At 40.9% G+C, this 17,530-nt stretch overlaps 2 protein-coding genes across 6 annotated transcripts in view; both read left to right on the plus strand.

Annotated features, from left to right (window-relative positions):
* The window catches only part of TMTC4 (transmembrane O-mannosyltransferase targeting cadherins 4), a 56,166-nt gene extending 44,232 nt beyond the window's left edge, over nt 1-11,934 (plus strand). Inside the window, exons 14-18 of one of the 2 annotated variants that reach the window (XM_048933193.1) lie at nt 13-154; nt 850-964; nt 1,465-1,577; nt 7,330-7,399; nt 7,916-11,934. In XM_048933193.1, coding sequence (XP_048789150.1) covers nt 13-154; nt 850-964; nt 1,465-1,577; nt 7,330-7,399; nt 7,916-8,067 — 592 coding nt within the window. In that variant the 3' untranslated portion in view covers nt 8,068-11,934. Of the gene's footprint in view, nt 1-12; nt 155-849; nt 965-1,464; nt 1,578-1,993; nt 7,400-7,915 lie in introns of those variants that run through there. The other variant, XM_048933194.1, reaches the window with a different exon arrangement.
* Nucleotides 11,935-12,679: 745 nt separating this feature from the next.
* Nucleotides 12,680-17,530, plus strand: part of GGACT (gamma-glutamylamine cyclotransferase) — a 31,651-nt gene continuing 26,800 nt past the window's right edge. The window contains exons 1-2 of one of the 4 annotated variants that reach the window (XM_048933243.1): nt 12,728-12,779; nt 13,483-13,632. Coding sequence is in view for 1 of the 4 variants with exons in the window: in XM_048933237.1 (XP_048789194.1) it covers nt 13,323-13,344 (22 nt within the window). In the remaining 3 variants the exon portion in view is untranslated. Of the gene's footprint in view, nt 12,780-13,047; nt 13,345-13,482; nt 13,633-17,530 lie in introns of those variants that run through there. The other 3 variants (XM_048933242.1, XM_048933238.1, XM_048933237.1) reach the window with 3 other exon arrangements.

A 17,530-nucleotide genomic window follows, 5' to 3' on the forward strand; every position in this document is an offset into this window, starting at 1 on the left:
CAATTTACGCAGACCTGATTTTGCTGCTGCATGGATGAATCTGGGAATAGTACAGAACAGCTTAAGAAGGTTTGAAGAGGCAGAGCAAAGCTACTGGACAGCAATTAAACACAGAAAAAAGTACCCAGATTGTTACTACAATTTAGGGCGGTTGGTAAGTATTTTTGAATACACGATCACTATTAGAGTGGTTTGAATAAATGATCAGTATTAGCATGGTTTGCATGTGCATATAATTCTGCAGTATTTTTATTTGCTTATAGTTATTCTAGTTTATTTGTTGTGTACTTCAGAGCGATTTCCTATTTTCAGTGCTTTTCCTATAATTCCATGTCAGATTTGGTAATGCTACTTTTCCTTATAGAGATGTCTAAACAAATATGTAGATTGTGATCTCTTTTTTTTTTTTTTTTTAAGAGATAACTTTAATAATTTCTCAATATTAGGCTGTTTTACATAGATGCAGTTTGTTTTTTATTTCAACAGATTGTTAGGCAGTAGAACCACACCAAAAATAAAAAAGCTTAGGTTCCTGGAAATATTTATATTAAATGTTTACTTATTCTCTTGTATGGAGTTCTAAACTACATACTGGTTTTCATCCCCTTCCTAGTGGTATAAACATAATTGAGAGCAAGCCTGGCTATCAGAGGAAGAGCAGCGTGGAACTGTGATGTTACCAGTCTGTCTTCTATACTACTCTAGTGCTCTTTTTACGTTTCTTACTTTTGTTTATAAGAGCAAGCTCTGCTAGAATGATATGAGAAGGGCTAATAACTGTTTAGTACCTTTAGTCCATAATAGGAAAGTAAATCAGGGTGAAATTACTGGAGTTTTCTTTCTTTTTAGTATGCGGATTTGAATCGCCATATAGATGCATTGAATGCTTGGAGGAATGCTACAGTTCTGAAACCAGAGCATAGTTTGGCTTGGAACAATATGATTATATTGCTTGATAACACAGGTATATGCCCATTTGAATATTTTAATGAATAATTCAGTGTCTTGCTAAACTCAGAGCTTGATCTGTATTTACCCAAAAGGAGTTCTACTTCTTCTGCAGCTATCAAGCTACTCTTCATAAATATTAGAATACCATCTAACTCACTGGTTATAGAGCATAATTTAAAATCCAGCCCATAAACTTGATCCTTGAATTTCTGATCCTTGTTTGAAATGCCATCAGTGTGCAGGCATGTGTGTATTATAGACCAAACTTCAGAAGTTTGGAACCTGTGTTTTTGTCCTTTTTAAAGTGTCATTTGTTCAAAACAAAATGGAGGTTTTCTGTTATTTCCTTCTATAGGACTTTGCATTTCTTTTTGTTGTGCCTGAGATACCTGGTTTTCTTTAAAAATGCATGTAATCAGCTATTCACAAAACACGTGTGCTTGCAGCATGAAAAGTAGCTAGTAAGGCTGTGCTAAAAGATGCTTTCTCTTTTTCCACTGTGTGGGCTCCCAGGCAATCTAGCTCAAGCAGAGGCAGTTGGAAGAGAGGCCCTGGAGTTAATACCTAATGATCATTCCCTTATGTTTTCTCTGGCAAATGTACTGGGGAAATCACAAAAATATAAGGTAGGTAACTAGATCTTTCTCTGTTTCGTTTTTGTTGTGGTTTTTCTTTTCTGTTTCTGTAGAAACTAAGGAGGTCATTGTGGACTGTGGGCTTAAATAATCAGGATTCAACACCCATTTCTGTCACAGAATTATGATGTGATTCTGGCCTAAATACATCCGACCTTATTTTTGATGCCGGTGTTTGGAACTTTGTTGCCCTAAACAGCATAACTGGTCAGTGATGAGAAATGGGCTCTTAAGCACACTAGAGGGCATTTATATTCCTTTTCTGTCTATGGAGAAAAACCTTCTGCCTAAAGGCTTTGGTACAGGGTCTAAAATTAGATGTGATATACTTGCCCTTGTGCTCTTTGTATGTAAAGGAAAGCAATATTTACCATTACTTGATATGAATTCTAACCTCTTTACCTCAGAAACTAAAATGAAAATCTTCTAAAATGAAGATACTACAGATTCTCTAATCCTGGATTGAAGATAGGATACCTGGATAATCCCAGAATATTATGAGAAATTCATACACTTTCTCTTGGGTACAATTGGCCTGCTAAGCAGTGGTACTTCAACATTAACTACTCATATTTACGAGTTGTGAATGTAATGCAGCTGGGGACAGAACTATTTTCCTAAAGAAAGTGTATGAGCATCTGAAGACTACATCACGTATAGCTAATATATTCATTTGCTTTAATGGACTCTGTAGGCACTAATGTATGTAAACAATAACAAGATTTTGATAGTCCTGAGGAAAAAAAGATGTCATTTGCTGAACCATGAGTTTTGGGGGTTTTGATGGCTTTTTGATACATTGTAATGTTAATAGTGCAGAAGGAACAGCCTCGGTGTAAGAGAAGAAAGATTTTATGATGTCAAACTTCTTAGAATTTTTTATTTTTTTTTTTTTTTCACCAATTACTGTGTCTGAATTCCACAGTTGTATTCAGCTGTAGAGTGATGACTTGTCCACTTGTGAAGCCAAGGCCTGTGACAGCCCAACACTTTTGTTTATGTTGATGGTGCTGTTATACATCACATGACTGTTGCTCTAGACTGGCTGTTTCATTTTTTGTATATTCTATTATTCCTCTCTTTCTACCTTGAAGCTGTCATAAAATATGTTTTCAGGTTACTTTAACTATGTTCTTGAAGAATACAAATTAACACCCAGAATGTATAAGGAGTAACATTATGGAGGAGTTAATTGCTAGTATTACTTAGATGAATCACGAGTGTGAAAGAACAGAGGATTGTACAGTTATTTAACGAGGGTAATATGCAGCCTGACAGAATAAAAAACGTTTATAATGAAGTAAGCAGAAAAAATATGTGGAAAACTTGCTAGGAAACATTCTTTGAGTGTAGAAGAAACAAGTTTGCCTTAGAAAATTAAAAAGGAGGTAATGCTGTTCAGTTCTGAGAGGTCATTATGCTGCAGGGGAATGCATTGGGCAACATGGGAATAGTTGTAGAGGAAAATAAAGCTCTCAAGCCAGAATCCTGAATAAAGCAAAAGAGCCTAGGAAAGAAATCAGAGAGCCAGTGAGAGTTTTAATATTTCTTTAGGGAGCAGTAGGTTTGTGTAGAGCAAATGATAAAGCCTAACTTGAGGTTGATTGGTTATAACAGGAAGAGCAAATTAAGGGAATTGGAAAGTGGACTTAGTTAGAAAAGGAGATAATGACAGCAGCAGCTGTATTTTGCATGGCCTGGAAAAAGGAGATAGAGCATGTTTGTTTGTTTTTTAAGTGGGAGAAAAAATGTTGATTAAAAAAAAGTATGGGAAATTGATTTCTTGCCCACCCTCTGAACATGTAAAAACAGAGAGAAAAGGATGGTTCTTTAAGGATATTTATTGAGTTGGGAGGAGTGAGGAAGACGTGGGATAGAGGCTGTCAAGGTGATGGAGGTAACTGGCAGAGGGCTGCCTGGCTGCATCTGTTCTGTTGTATAACCTCAGGCATTTCATTTATTTGCTTTTTATGTTTCTGTGTAAAAGTTGATGCTACACTGGCTCTGTCGCCATAAAATAAGATTTGTTTTGGGGTGGGTTTTGTTCTTTTGACGTTTTATTTATGGTTGGGTGGTTGGTTTGGGGTAGTTATTTTAAAAGGCACTGAGTCAAAAAGATTTTATTATGTTATCAGAGATTCCCTTCAAATAATTTGGATGTTTTCCTTTGGTTTTAAGTGCATTTTGATTTTCAGCAGGAGATGAATTTCCCAAGCAACCCCCAAAAAGTCCTCCAACCCTTTACGATTTGTTTGTATCTATTCATGAATGATTTATTATTCCAGAAACAAAAGCGCATAAAAGATTACCTGTTGTGGAGTTGTTGTGTTTTGTTGTTGGTTTTTGTTTGTTTGTTTGTTTGTTTTTAATTAACATCTGTTATACCAGTATAGACTTCTCACTTAAATACTTGTTCTTGTTGCAATGGACAAAGAATTAAGCTATCTTTTAGTTCTTTGAAAATATATATGCTGTGTTTTTGTTATGTATACATCCACATTTTTTTTCTGTAAGAAGTACAACAAATTAGAAACATTCAGCATTTTTTTCTTATATTTGAAATGAAGCCAGACTACAGCTCTGTACTGTGGGCTTGGCAGCAGATGGAATGCAGTGTGGTTTCCCGAAGCCTTCACTATATGCAGCGTGCAAGGTTTCCTGACAACGCTTAATTTAAAGATTTGGCAAGACAGAGTAATTTGAAGTATCACCGGATGTACTGGAATGTATATTTACTCTATACATCTGCAATAATATGAAAGTGATTCACCTTCAATAGTCTTTAATGAGACAGTATGCTTCTACTAACTGCTGAGCAAAGCAGTGGCAATGAAAATGTTTTCAGTGTGTGGTTGAAGATGTATGGTAATGAGAGTCAGCTCTGATCGTGTATTTCAATGTATTTTCTTGGAACACATTGCACATATTGCCCTATCTTATTTCAGCAGTGAAAACAGTAAGCCTTTCTAGTTCTCCTTTGTGTAGATGACAACATTTAGCCATAAAAGTGAATTAACTGGACAGCACATCTTTCAGAGTGTTGTTACTCTGCTTGATGAAGAAAGCAGAGATTTACTTATTTACTTAAACTGAAATACTAGAATTTGCAGTGGAAAAAATTACAAGCTGTAGGATTTCTGACTACTACACGCTTTCAAGAGCCATTCTGTTGTTGATGTATAGGTTTGTGTGGCTATATGTAAAAAGATTATCTTGCAACACCACAGGATCTGCCAGAGGTTTGAGTACTGGGATATTTCTCAGGTGACTCAGTTAGAATCATAGGACAATTTTTTCACACAGAGGGAGGTGATGCACTAGAACAGGTTGCCCAGGGATGTTGTGGATGCCCCATCCCTGGAGGCATTAGAAATCAGGTCAGGCTGGATGGATGTGGCTCTGGGCAGCCTGGTCTAATGGTTGGCAGCCCTGCACCATAGCAGGTTGGATTGAAACTAGATAATCGTTTTTGTCCTTTTCACCCAGGCCATTCTATGATTCTGTGATTAACAATTTTGAATGTAAGGGACATCTAGAGTCATCCAGTCCAATCCCTGACCAAACCATGGACAGTGGCCAGTTGAGTCTTGAATATCTTTAAAACCTCTCCAGGCAACACCTTCCAGTGCTTGACCACCTTCATGGTTAAAAAACAAACATACAAACAGAAAAGGTGTTTCCTTTTATCTAAGTGAAATTTCACATTAATTTTCTTTGTCTCTTGTCCTGTTGTGAGAATAGTCTGGCTCCATTTCTTGTGCGTTCTCTGCCCAGGTAGTTGTGGATAGCAATAAGGTCTCCCATTCATCTTCTCTTCTGAACGGTGGAGGGTGCCAGAGGAGATACTGAGTCCTGCACCTGGGAGGAACAAATTCAAGCACCAGTACATGCTGTGGGTCACCCAGCGAAAAAGAAGTTCTGCAGAAAAGGACAGGGGGATCCTGGCAACTGACGCCAAGCTGAGCATGGAGCAAGCAGAGTGTCCTTGTGGCAAAGAAGGCTGAGAATGTCCTGAGTTGCATTAGGCAAAGTATTGCTAGCATGTCAAGGGAGGTGATCCTTTCCCACTGTTCAATACTGGGAGGCCGCATCTGAGTACTGTGCCGAGTTCTGGACTAACCAATACAAGGGGGACGTGAACATAGTGGAGAGAGTTTGACAAAAGTCCATGAAGGTGATTAAGGGACTGGAGCATCTCTAATTTAAGGAAAGACTACGAGATGGAACTGCTCAACCCAGAGGAGAGGGGACTCAGAGGAGATCTCATCAGTATCTGTAAATACTCAAAGGGAGGGTGCACAGAGGATGGAGCCAGGCTCTTTTTAGTGGTGCCCAGTGCCAGAAGAACATGCAAGGATCATAAGCTGGAGGACAGGAGGTTCCCTCTGAGCACTAGGCAGTGCTTGCATGCTGTATGGGTGACAAGAGAACTGGCACAGGTTGCCCACAGAGGCAGTGCAGTCTCCTCCTTGGAGATCTCCAAAAGCCATCTGCCTGGGGACTTGGGGACCCTGCTCTGAGTGGTGCTGGTGGAACAGGGGTTGGGCCACAGGGACCAAACCAACTGCAGAGATCATATGATTCCTGCCATTCTATTTCTCCATTCAGTCCAGATCTGAGTGATAGCCTTCCCTCCCAGTGTACTGACCACTTCCTTCAATTAGGTGCTGCTTCTGAAAAGTTTCTGATAATGCATTATCATTATCACCCAAATCATTAACAAAGTATTAAAACACTGTGAGTCTCAGAGGCCAATATATCTTGGCACTTTAATAGTCAGCATATGAGGATGCTAGAGCAGCTGCTTATGCCTGGGAAAAGCAATGCCAAAACTTGCACATACCTTAGGCAAGTTTGTGCCTTAAGGCAGAAGACTACTACATGGAGGAAATTTTGTCTCTAGATGTTTTGCACTGAAAATAAATGAGCAACTTTCCCTAAAAGAGCATAGCACAGAATCTATGTGAAATTGCGTCTTCTGAAAATATCTAAACTTGCATGTGAGTAAATGTGGATTGAGGGGTGTCTTTCTAAACTTCTTCAGGAAATATGTTCTGTGTTTATATCAGCAGTTGGTATGGTAAAGCAAAAATGTTGAATTGTGAAATTAATGTAGCAAAAGTTGCACCTCTGAATATTTGGTGAGAGTTCAGCTTTTCTAAGAAGTACTCAGACATCAACAGTTCTAAGAGCTCACATACTGCATCTTGGTATATGGAAAAAATAGCTTGCAAGAAATGTGAAGAATGCTTCACTTGGTTTGATTTTTAAATGACAGACACTCAGTTATTCTTCATTAAGAACCATCTTGAAACATCTGTTTGAAAGAGTTTTACTGGAATGCTTGCATTTTAAATGGTGAAAATTGTGTTAAAGGGGAAGATGTCCAAAAGCAGTTTTCTCAGATACTGTACTATATTATGCTTGCCTTAACTGAAACTTGAGCAAGTGATGTAATTAAACCACTTTTACAGACTTCACTAATGCTAAATAGCTCCCAGTTAAAATAATGTGAAGCTGCAAAATCTTGGCACATATTTGTGCCATTGTTACTTCTCTTTCCAGAGGCTACAGCCATTTTAACTACAGGATTATGCAAGCTTAGATTATACATATTGTGGAATCACATAGATATAGTTGGTGTTTGAGATCTCCTTCAATTACAATTTTGAGTATATTTTGCTTTATTTTACATACTGCAAGTGTCGACTGCTCTGTTGACTTGTTCTTCTAAATTATTCAGGAATCTGAAGCTTTGTTCCTCAAGGCAATTAAAGCCAATCCAAATGCTGCCAGTTATCATGGTAATTTAGGTAAGAGATTTTCTAACTCTCCTCAGCTGTATTGTTTGTTTGCTTCATATTCATGGCGGTTTAAAAGAAAAGGCAATCTTTGGAGCCTTCTTCCTGCTAAGCAGATGCTATTTGACTTCCTGGTAAAACTGCCAGCCAGTGAAGAACAGGGCACTAACCCAGAGAAGCTGTCACATGATAAGACAGATCAAGAGGGCTTCACAATCCAACCCAGAGGTAGCTGCACTTCAGTGGCTGCAAATTGGTTCGTTTATGCTATGCTTATAACCCACAATGGAGCTCACCAGATAAGAGCTGCCATTTGTGGCTATAGCATAATTCATTCCATCAGTCCCATTCCAGTTCTGCTCCCAGGCTTTGCTCCTGCATTTGGCAACAGAACAAGCAGCTACTGTGCCACCAGCCAGTGAGAGACCCTCACTGGAAACAAATGCTTTAATGTTGTTTTCCAAGTCACTGGCAAGACTGCACATTATTCAACAATATTGCTAATGAAATCCCTTATTGATGTTCCAGCTGTGCTTTATCATCGCTGGGGAAATCTTGACTTAGCAAAGAAGCACTATGAAGTCTCTCTGAAGCTTGATCCTATGGCACCTGGGACCAAGGAAAACTACAATCTCTTAAGAAGAAAATTGGAGCAATTGCAAAGGAAAGGCGGTGCCTGATATTTCTTTTCAGGTTGTCCATGCATGCCCTTTACTATTAGTGTTACGTGGTTACTCCTGACCATGTAAAGGATTCAGTCATCGTTTCTCAAGAAGAACAACACCAGCAATGCACACTTGGATGTCCAGTTATGCCCTCCTGCAGATTCTAACATTTCAGCTGGAGTTTGGAGATCTTTTCATTTTTACTCTTGAACTGCGTTTTGAAGTTCCTTAGAACACTTTTGTAGGTATACGAAGGCAATGCAGATGGAATTTCACAGCTGTGAAAAAAATAGCAATATTTGCTTTCACTTGCAATTTGATATCTTCATCTGACTTTTTTAGTAGCAGGATGAATATCAGAAGGCAGATTTATTTCTGAAAGCGTTTCTGGAAAAAGTGCAATTTCCTGCTTAAATACTGATCATTTCAAGTATGAAGAATATCTGTCCACTTCAGTTTTATTACTGCTTTCTACTGCTAGTCCTACAGAGCCAGTAGAAGAATGGATTCTATCTGGCAGTCTAATCTTGTAATTTGAGTTATGCTTTGTTTCTTGTTTCTGGCTCCACCCTTTGAACTGCAGGATTTGTACAGGTGAAAATGTGCACCATAAAAGGTTTGTGAGCCACCAAGCTGCTGAGATACGCTCAAGTGGAGGAAATACTCCTGGATTTAAGACAAGATTTTAGCAAGCAGCAAATGGAAAAGAAAGAAGTGTCAGATGTCAGAGGAGCAAGCTAGAGTTTCTGTTCTTCAGGTAACCTCATCTAGTGTAGACAGGTTGGGCCACAAGTCAGAGTTCCTTTAGCTCTTGCAGCAAGTCAGTGGTCTAAATACAGTATAGCATCCACGGGAGCTGATTCTCGTTGTCTAAGGCACTGCAGTGCTTTTTGATTGAGGACATAACACCTTCTAGCTCCTACATTGTTGGTAAGAAAGAGAATTTCTGTGGGCAGACAATCTGACCTTGACTGAGAAGGTATTAAGTGGAAGGAACTGTGATAAACCTTTGTCTAACCGTGGCTGCTGAGTTTGCTGAAATCAGTTAGGTAAGCGTAGCTGTTAATGTGTAAACTGATCACGTTGATGCGGGGTGATTCAGAGAGGGGCACCAATTGATACAATGTCATTTTTCAACTTGCTGTGATGTGTTTAAACTCTGGCTGTCCAGAGTTGTATTTTCTTTTGCTAGTATTTATATTCCTGCTTCAGGGAATGATCTCATGTCTATTTTCTTATTTGTTTGCTTGTTTTTTCAGATTGGATGACTTCTATTGGATGTGAAAACTGAGGAACTTAGGCTCTTTTTTGCGTTTTGTTATTCTTTCTTTTTATCCCTGTAGGAAGACATTGATTAATGTAGTATTTGCAGCTTTCCTAATTAGTGCAATGGTTATTCAACCACACACAACTCATCTGCAAGTGTGTGGAACCATTTAAAATGTTGGGGAAATGCCTGCCACAGGACAGGCTGTCGCATGAACTTGTCATCTGACTACCATGTAAACATTCTACATCTAGACTGTGTCTTGAACCTGCAGTAGGCTAACTTTTGAAAATGACAGTTGATTCAAGAACCAGTGTGTCTGCAGAGCTCACTAAGCATCCTCCAACAAAGTTAGTCTGGGCACCATAAGTAGTGCAGCTGCTTCAGTGCAGTATTCTTTCCTGAGTAACTACAAATCTAGCCAGCAAGGCTGTGGCAGTGATACTGCACAAATTTGGCTTTGAATGAATTAATATGCCTGCATTGCACATGCACAAATCTTATATTTGCCACGCTGATTTTAGTTGAAGTACCAGAGGCATGCATTTGTATTAATGCAGTGCTCCTCTCCTGCTACCATACTCTGTTTCTCAGCAAGACTAATTTATTCATGTAGGGTACCAACTTTGATGCATTGTTTTCATTTCTTCTGGTTTTGCACCAGTATGGCTTCCCATCTTCTGACAACCAGTATAGTTCAGCCTTTACATTTGAGCTTTCATATCTGAAATGTGCTGAAATAGATAAACCCTTCAGTACAGACTTCTAAGGCTTTCCATGCAGCTTAGCATGCGTTGGATATAGAGACTTCAGTCATAAGGTATTAAAGGGTTGGGATCTGGCTAGATCCCAAAACTAGCAGAAAATAGATGTTTAATATAATCAAGTATTTTCTGTATATTTGGAATATGACATTGAGTTTAAATTATTATTCTCATCATGAAGTTCATATGTATAGTTGTCCCTGTTGCCTACTGGGTTAGCTTTACAGAAATCCGGTAGATTGATATTATATATGGGGTCTGAATTCTCTGTGGCTCATTACAAACCAAAGTTGTTGCAGAAATTCCTGTGTAGAAATCACTTTGTTCTACTCGAGTCCTATATGGAAGGGGCATGCTAACAAATTGAACACTTTGTTGGCACTTGAAAATGGTGTTTACTCTTCAATACAGACAGTGTGATTTATTCTTGATTAGTTTTCTGGGAACCTATTGTATTATTATGTGTGGGACTATTTGTTTTATATCATTTTTTTAGTGCTGTATAAGTTCATTGTGATTACTTGTATGAGAGTAGTAACGATACTCTTATGACTGAGCATAATGTTGAAGCATGCTTTGGGTTTGAAAGATGCAAACTTTTTGTTGTTGTTGTTTTATTTTCAGAATTATTTTGAGAGAGAAACAGTTATAATGTTAGCTTTCTTCTTATTTTCTCATACCTCATAACAGGCTCCTGGAATGGTGCAGAACACATACTATGGAAGAGAGAAAGGTTTAGAAAAAAGTGGGTTTGAATGTAGCTGTTGTTACAGTCTGTATTTCCAGCATGCTGGATTTTTTTCTCCATGTTGCCTTTCCACCATTGACAATTATGGAAGACTAATGTTTCCTTCGTATCAGCTGACATTAAATCAAGAAACATGGATATTCTTAGTTTTTCCAAAGCTTGCTTGTTCAAATACAGTTCTGAAGACATGCTCAATGATTCAATGCACAAATGGCTACTACGCATTACAGCCTATTTTCACCAAAAACTTCCAAGAGAATTCCATAATTTTGTTTCTCTTGTGTTTAGTACAATGTCGTGTACATGAAGTTTCCTCTTATTTAATTCATGCTTAGGTTTTAGAGATTTGGGTTGTGTGTGTATGAGCACTCAGAAATAAAAATCTTCAATACTTCTGAATGGTTTGCTACAAATATTGGGCTCTGTTAATTGCAATTTCCACCACGTTTTAGACATCTGTATCTGAGCTGTTCATCCTAGTTTTTCTGTAATAGGAATAAAACAGGTAATATGAAATATGGTTCATCTCTTAAAGAAAAGGATGTGAGGCATCGTGTATTTGAAACAGATATTCCTCACTACCTTCAAAGGGTTACTAAGATTATCTACTCATATATATTAAGAAAACCTCTGCTTCTTTCGGGTGGATTAATCTGGTCTTCTCTTCCACCATCCTTTGCACAAAGAATATTAAAAGACTGGCTTTGGGGCAAACTGGCAGGTATTTGCCTTGAGAGTCAGTTATAGCGACTGGATGAGGGAATGGGATAATACAAATTAGAAGAGTTTTGGTCTCTGCAGACAGTTAAACTTATGAGACAGATAAAGCATCTGAATGACAAATCTCTCTCTACACAAACAGTGCATTGGGCTTCAGTTCTATCTATGGTTAGCTTGTCTGTGATCACAATAAATGATAACAACTTACTGTTAAATTGACTTCTTGTCGTTGTTCACTGTTTTATAAGCAATTTAAAGCAACTGTAAATTTACAAAAATGAGATTTCCTTAAATTGAAGTTGCGATTTCAAGCTGCAACTGTTAGAATGTCAAATGTGATAGTGTAGCCCGTGTATGTTTGGGGTTTTTTTACATTAAATATGTTAAAATTTTTTTTCTGGTTCTTCCTTGTATTTTTCATTTCATTTGGGCCTAGCTGTGTTTTTATATCTGTTATTACATGTAGATTCTCACGCAATTCCTGACTCAGCCCTTTCACTAGGTAGCGCTTCTCTTTTCACAGCTTGTCACAGAATGTCCTGTGTTGAAAAGGACCACAATGATCATCCAGTTTCAACCCCCTGCTGTGTGCAGGGTCGCCAACCAGCAGACCAGGCTGCCCAGAGCCACATCCAGCCTGGCCTTGAATGCCTCCAGGGATGGGGCATCCACAGCCTCCTTGGGCAACCTGTTCCAGTGCGTCACCACCCTCTGTGTGAAAAACTTCCTCCTAATATCTAACCTAAACCTCCCCTGTCTCAGTTTAAAACCACTTCCCCTTGTCCTATCATTATCCACCCTCATAAACAGCCGTTCCTCTCCTGTTCCTACGCTCCTTTTAAGTACTGGAAGGCCATAATGAGATCTACCCAGAGCCTTCTCTTCTCCAAGCTAAACAAGCCCAATTCCCTCAGCCTTTCCTCACAGGAGAGGTGCTCCAGCCCTCTGATCATCATAGTGGCCCTCCTCTGGACCCGCTCCGCTGTCCCAAAAGCTCTGCAGCGATATTTCCTTCCCTCAGCCGATTCCCCTGATTGGAAACATCCGCCTCCTTGGAGAGGCTGCCAGTTTTGCCCGGTCCCTCATGGGCTTCCCCGGACGCCCCGCCCAGCCCGGCCGGCCCCGCCCCGCCGCCTATTCCCCCGGGAGCCGCCGCGGGCCGGGCAGAAGGACGCGGCCGCAGCCGGAAGCGGAGGCGCCGAGCGGCGGCGGAGGGCAGAGCTGGCTGGTGAGTGCGGTGACCGGTGGGGGGCGCGCTAGCACCGCCCTCTCGGTCACGTGACCCAGCGAGCCTCCGCCGTCCTTGCTGCGGCGGGGATTGGGCGAGGCGGTCGCCGCGGCGCCCGTTGAGCTGAGGCGCTGCGAGCGTGGCTCCGGAGGGATTTCCGAGCCGCCGGCTGTTGGTTCCGGGTCCGGAGCGGTGTCACGGCGACCGCGGCAGCCGGTGACGGGCGGCGGGCCCACCAGGCCGCCCTCTGCCGGCGCCGCGCGGTCCTTTAGCCTGTAAGATGGCCCCTGAGTGCGTCCCGGCGTGCCGCTCCGGAGCTGCGGGAGCGCTGCGTGCGGCATCGGGTCCTCGGAGCGCTGAGTGAGCGCTGAGGTGACCCCGGCTGGGCCTGATGACGGGGTTATGGAAAGTGGGTTAGCAGGAAAAACACCTCGTTTAAAGGGAGAACAAAAAGGAAATTGCGTGCGTGCCCCTGTGGCGGCTGACAGCAGCGTCCTAACAGGATAGCACCTCAGATCAGTGGTGCTGCCAGCCTTGCTTGGGATGGGATTTATTTTCTGTCTCGGTAAGCCTCCCAGGTGTTTCATGTAACTCCTGTTTTTTGCTTCCTTTTCCTTTTTCGAGATATGTAAGCCTTGCGCTCCCAACTTGAGGTTCCTTTAGCTGCGTCTGAGTTAACTACAATTAACTTCTTCATTTTTAGGCTTCGGGGCTTCTTCATTTGTTCATTGCTTTTTTTCTGCTATGCTCTAAGAATGCCAGTGTGTCTCCTTGTAGAGCCTGACTTAGAGACAGCAGTTTATCTCCAGAACCCAGCTGCCTAAAAGTGGACTTCAGTTCGTATTCCCTCCAGGTTAGTGTTTAAGCAGTGAGTCACCTGCAAAAGCAATTTCCTGGCAATTAAAATTAAGCCATTAAGAAAGGTTTTTACATTTAACACATCTGAATGGGCTTATTACAGACTTTCTTCCCCACTTCCCATGAGAAATCCCTTAGAAATCTATGTTGTGTCTCCATGGTCTCTGTATCCTCAGCTAACACTGATCTGCTCTCTTTGCCTCTGAGGTCCAGGTCCTGTGAAAACGAGCATGTCTTGTTAGCTAAGTGTGTTACAGCGTTCTGTCTGCCATCAGTAAGTGACACAGAACAAGCGTCACTCAACCTGAGTTGTCAAGATGTTAAAGTAGCTGACTTTCAGCATGCTGCCTGTGTTTTACAATCTGCATGCTATTGCTGACAAATAGTAAGTAGTTACTGTGGGCAGTACCTCGTTGTGCTTGAATTTTTGCTGGCTGTTTCCTCCTCGCTTTTCAAGTTACTGTGATGTTTTGCATCTTAGAGTCATGGAAACCTTAAGAGTTGGAAGGGACCTCTGAGTGACACCTGGTCCCACTCCCCTGCAATAAACAGGGACACCACAGCTAGATCAGGTTGCCCAGGGTGTGATCCAGCCTTGACTTGAAAGTCTCCAGAGACAGGGCATCCACCACATTTCTGGGCAACCTGTTCCAGTGCCTCAACACCCTCACTGTAAATTTAACCTAAATCTACCCTCCCTGGGTTGGAAGCCATTTCCCCTTGTTCTGTCAGCACAGATCCTGCTAAAGAGTCTGTCCACTTCTTTCCTGCATCTCCCCCTTAGATACTGAATATCACTGATATTCATCTTTGCAAAAAAGATGGCATCTTTGTAAACAGGTTTGGTTCTTTTCATGGGTTTAAGACCGCTGGAGTATGAAACAAGGCTTTGCTCCATCACAGAAGAGCGTGTGTCACAAATTCAATACCCATTATCATCTGTTCCTTTCAGTTTTTCTTTCAGTGATTTCTTTATGTGCGAGCAGAGTCAGGGTAGAAAAATACTGTTTAGAATACTTGATTTTATTCTTTAGAAAGGATCATCGTGTCAGCTCATGGTTTCCTTAGCTGATTTCTGACGTGGAAAGCTAAGTGCCACCTGAGAGCCTGGGGCAGAGGCCTGTTTTGGCATCCAGCGCCCTGCTGTCTCTCCTACCTATTGTTCACTGAGCACAGCCTCTTTACTTGAAGTAGTGTCGCTAGGCCTGGGCATGAGTCTTGCTCTGAGCAGGAGGCTGGTTCCTTCCAACCAGTGTCCCTCTGAGCTGCCTGTGTGTTTGCTTGAGTCCCAGTAGCAGCCCAACTATTTATTTCAAAAGGTTGTATTTCTCAGAAGGGCTTGCATCTGCCTGCTGATAGAACCATAATCTTTTTCTCTTCTGCCTCTGCTGGTTGTGTTTGCTTGTTCTTATGGAACTTTGGGGAGGTGAGAGGTTACATCCTGATCAATGCTGTAAATTTGTGAGGGTGGGTACAGTCACAGGTGCAGTCCTGAGGGTGTACTGGAGTGAAATAAGTGAGTAATAAATTTCAGGATTATGTTGTAGCATTCACCTTTTGGTACTGACTCTGATACATTTTTGCTCTCTGATGGATTACCCAAAATATTTTTCTGTATAAACAGCATAAACAGTTAAGTTACTCTTTGTAGCAAAAAAAAAATAAAATGCATCTCTTTTCACTGTGGTTTGTATGTTCTCTCTTTTTTGGAGCAGTGAACTTTTTTTTTTTTTCCTTATTCATGTCCTCTTGTATACTTCTCGTGCTCTAAAAGAAAATGCTTTTTAAGCTTAAATCTGGTCAAGTAGTTTTCATAACTGTCATGCGTTAGGTAGAATTGAATGTGAAGTTTGTGCGACACTTTAAGTGATATGAACTTCTTGAGCAGAGAACACTTGCCATAAGAAGCATTTTCTGTATGGACATATTCTATCTTTTTTGCATCTTGTAAAGCTAAATTAACAGGTTAAATATTAAACAGGTAACAACAAGGGACAGAGTAAATGTATAAAGGTAGTAATGTCATTGAGTTTGCAGATGTTATGCCTTCATATTCTCTCTCCCTCTTTCTGTTAGAATGTTGAAAGCAGTAGTAAATGCTTAAATCAAGTCTGTGGCTATTTTGAGTGTTCTGTTCTTTTTCATTCCAAAAATGTAATTACATTTTATGGACCATGTCAAACGGCTCTCTTCCTCACTTCCAAAAACCAATTAACACTGAAGAAGGACATTCTATTGATTTACCATTACAGTGTTTTTCAAGAATGCCCTTTACATTAAGATTTTGGCTCTTTTCATTTCTTTGAGTTTGTCAGTTATTTGCATTTTACATCTTGGGAAAAGCCTATTGAGTATTGTTGTCACTTCTGATTTCTCTCTCTTACTCTCTTTGGGATTACCTGTACAACCATCTCTTTCTCCAGTGTTTGACTGTAATTGCTTAGGACTTTTACTAACAGCTGAAGTTACCGTTGTATTACTGCCATTCTGACAGAAGTCCTTGGCCAAGTGGAATTCTTTTTTCTCATCCTTTTCCCTAAAGCACTGCTTTTTCTACTGTTACCTGTACATTTACTCTGTAACTGTGAGGGATGTCATTCCAAGCACACCAGACTTCAGCTGTGGGGCATTTTCTGCATTAGCACAGTTGCAATTTTGAACATACACGTCATAAAATAATACCAGAGTGATTGTACATCCTTTTGCTGTCTTTCCCTCTACTCATTCTATCTGGCCTGATATAGTCCCACTACCTTTACCACAGTGTAATTCAGGCTGAGAGGGACCTCAGGAGTCTCTCATGCAACCTCCTGTTCAAAGCAGGATCATATGTATGAGCAGGTTGTTCAGGGCCATACCTGGTATGTCTCAGAAACCTGCAGGGATAGGAACTAGGCAGTTTGCTCCAATGCTTGGCTGTCTTCATCATTAAAATCCTTTTCCATGAGTCAAGACAGAGCCTGTCCTGTTTCAGTTTATGTTTGTTGCTTGTCAAACTCCCTTCTTATGGAAAATCATCTCAGAGGTGTGGGAAGACTACTGCTGGGTCATCCAAGAGTCATCTCTTTGCAAGCTGAATAAATGCAGTTTCCTAAGCCTCTTTTCACAAGTCAGGATCTCCTGCCCGTTGTTGTCTTGGTGACTCTCCCTTGAGCTCACTGTAGTTTGTCAGTATCTTCCTTGTACCCAAAAACTGGATGTGATATTCTATATGTGATCTAATGAGTGTTGAGTAGAGGGAGATAACCCACTCCCTCTGCCTACTGTGGGTGCTCCCATTGTTGCAATGCAGGATGCTTGCCACCTTTCTAGCTTCGTTTGTCCAGGAGGGTATATTCATGAGTCTTGTAGGGATGAATAAGATGTGTAGCAATGTGTCAGAGAATCTAGTCACACTGCTTATCTATACTCGGTGGTCTGCTTTTCACAGAATCACAGAATTGTAGGGCCTGGAAGCGACCTGTAGAGATTATCAAGTCCAACCCCCTTGCCACAGAAGGCTCCCTAAACCAGGTTGCACAAGTAGGTGTCCAGGTGGGTCTTGAATGTCTTCAGAGAAGGAGACTCCACAACCCCCTGGGCAGAGTGTTCCAGAAGAAGTTTTTACACATGTTTGTGCGGTACTTTCTGTTTCAGTTTGTGTCTGCTTCCCCTTGTCCTATCACCACCCATTGCTGAAAAGAGCTTGACCTTGTCCCTTTACCCACACCTTAGATACGTATGAACATTGATCAGATCCCCTCTCAGTCTTCTTTTCTCAAGGCTGAACAGACCCAGGTTTCTCAGCTTTTCTTCGTCAGAATCATCTTTGTGGCCCTCTGCTGGACTCTTTACAGGAAATCCCTGTGTTTTTGGTGGTTTTTTTTTTTGTACTGGGGAGCCCAGAACTGAAC

This window comes from Lagopus muta, chromosome 1 (genome assembly GCF_023343835.1).
Source record: "Lagopus muta isolate bLagMut1 chromosome 1, bLagMut1 primary, whole genome shotgun sequence".
Classification (NCBI taxonomy): Eukaryota; Metazoa; Chordata; class Aves; order Galliformes; family Phasianidae; genus Lagopus; species Lagopus muta.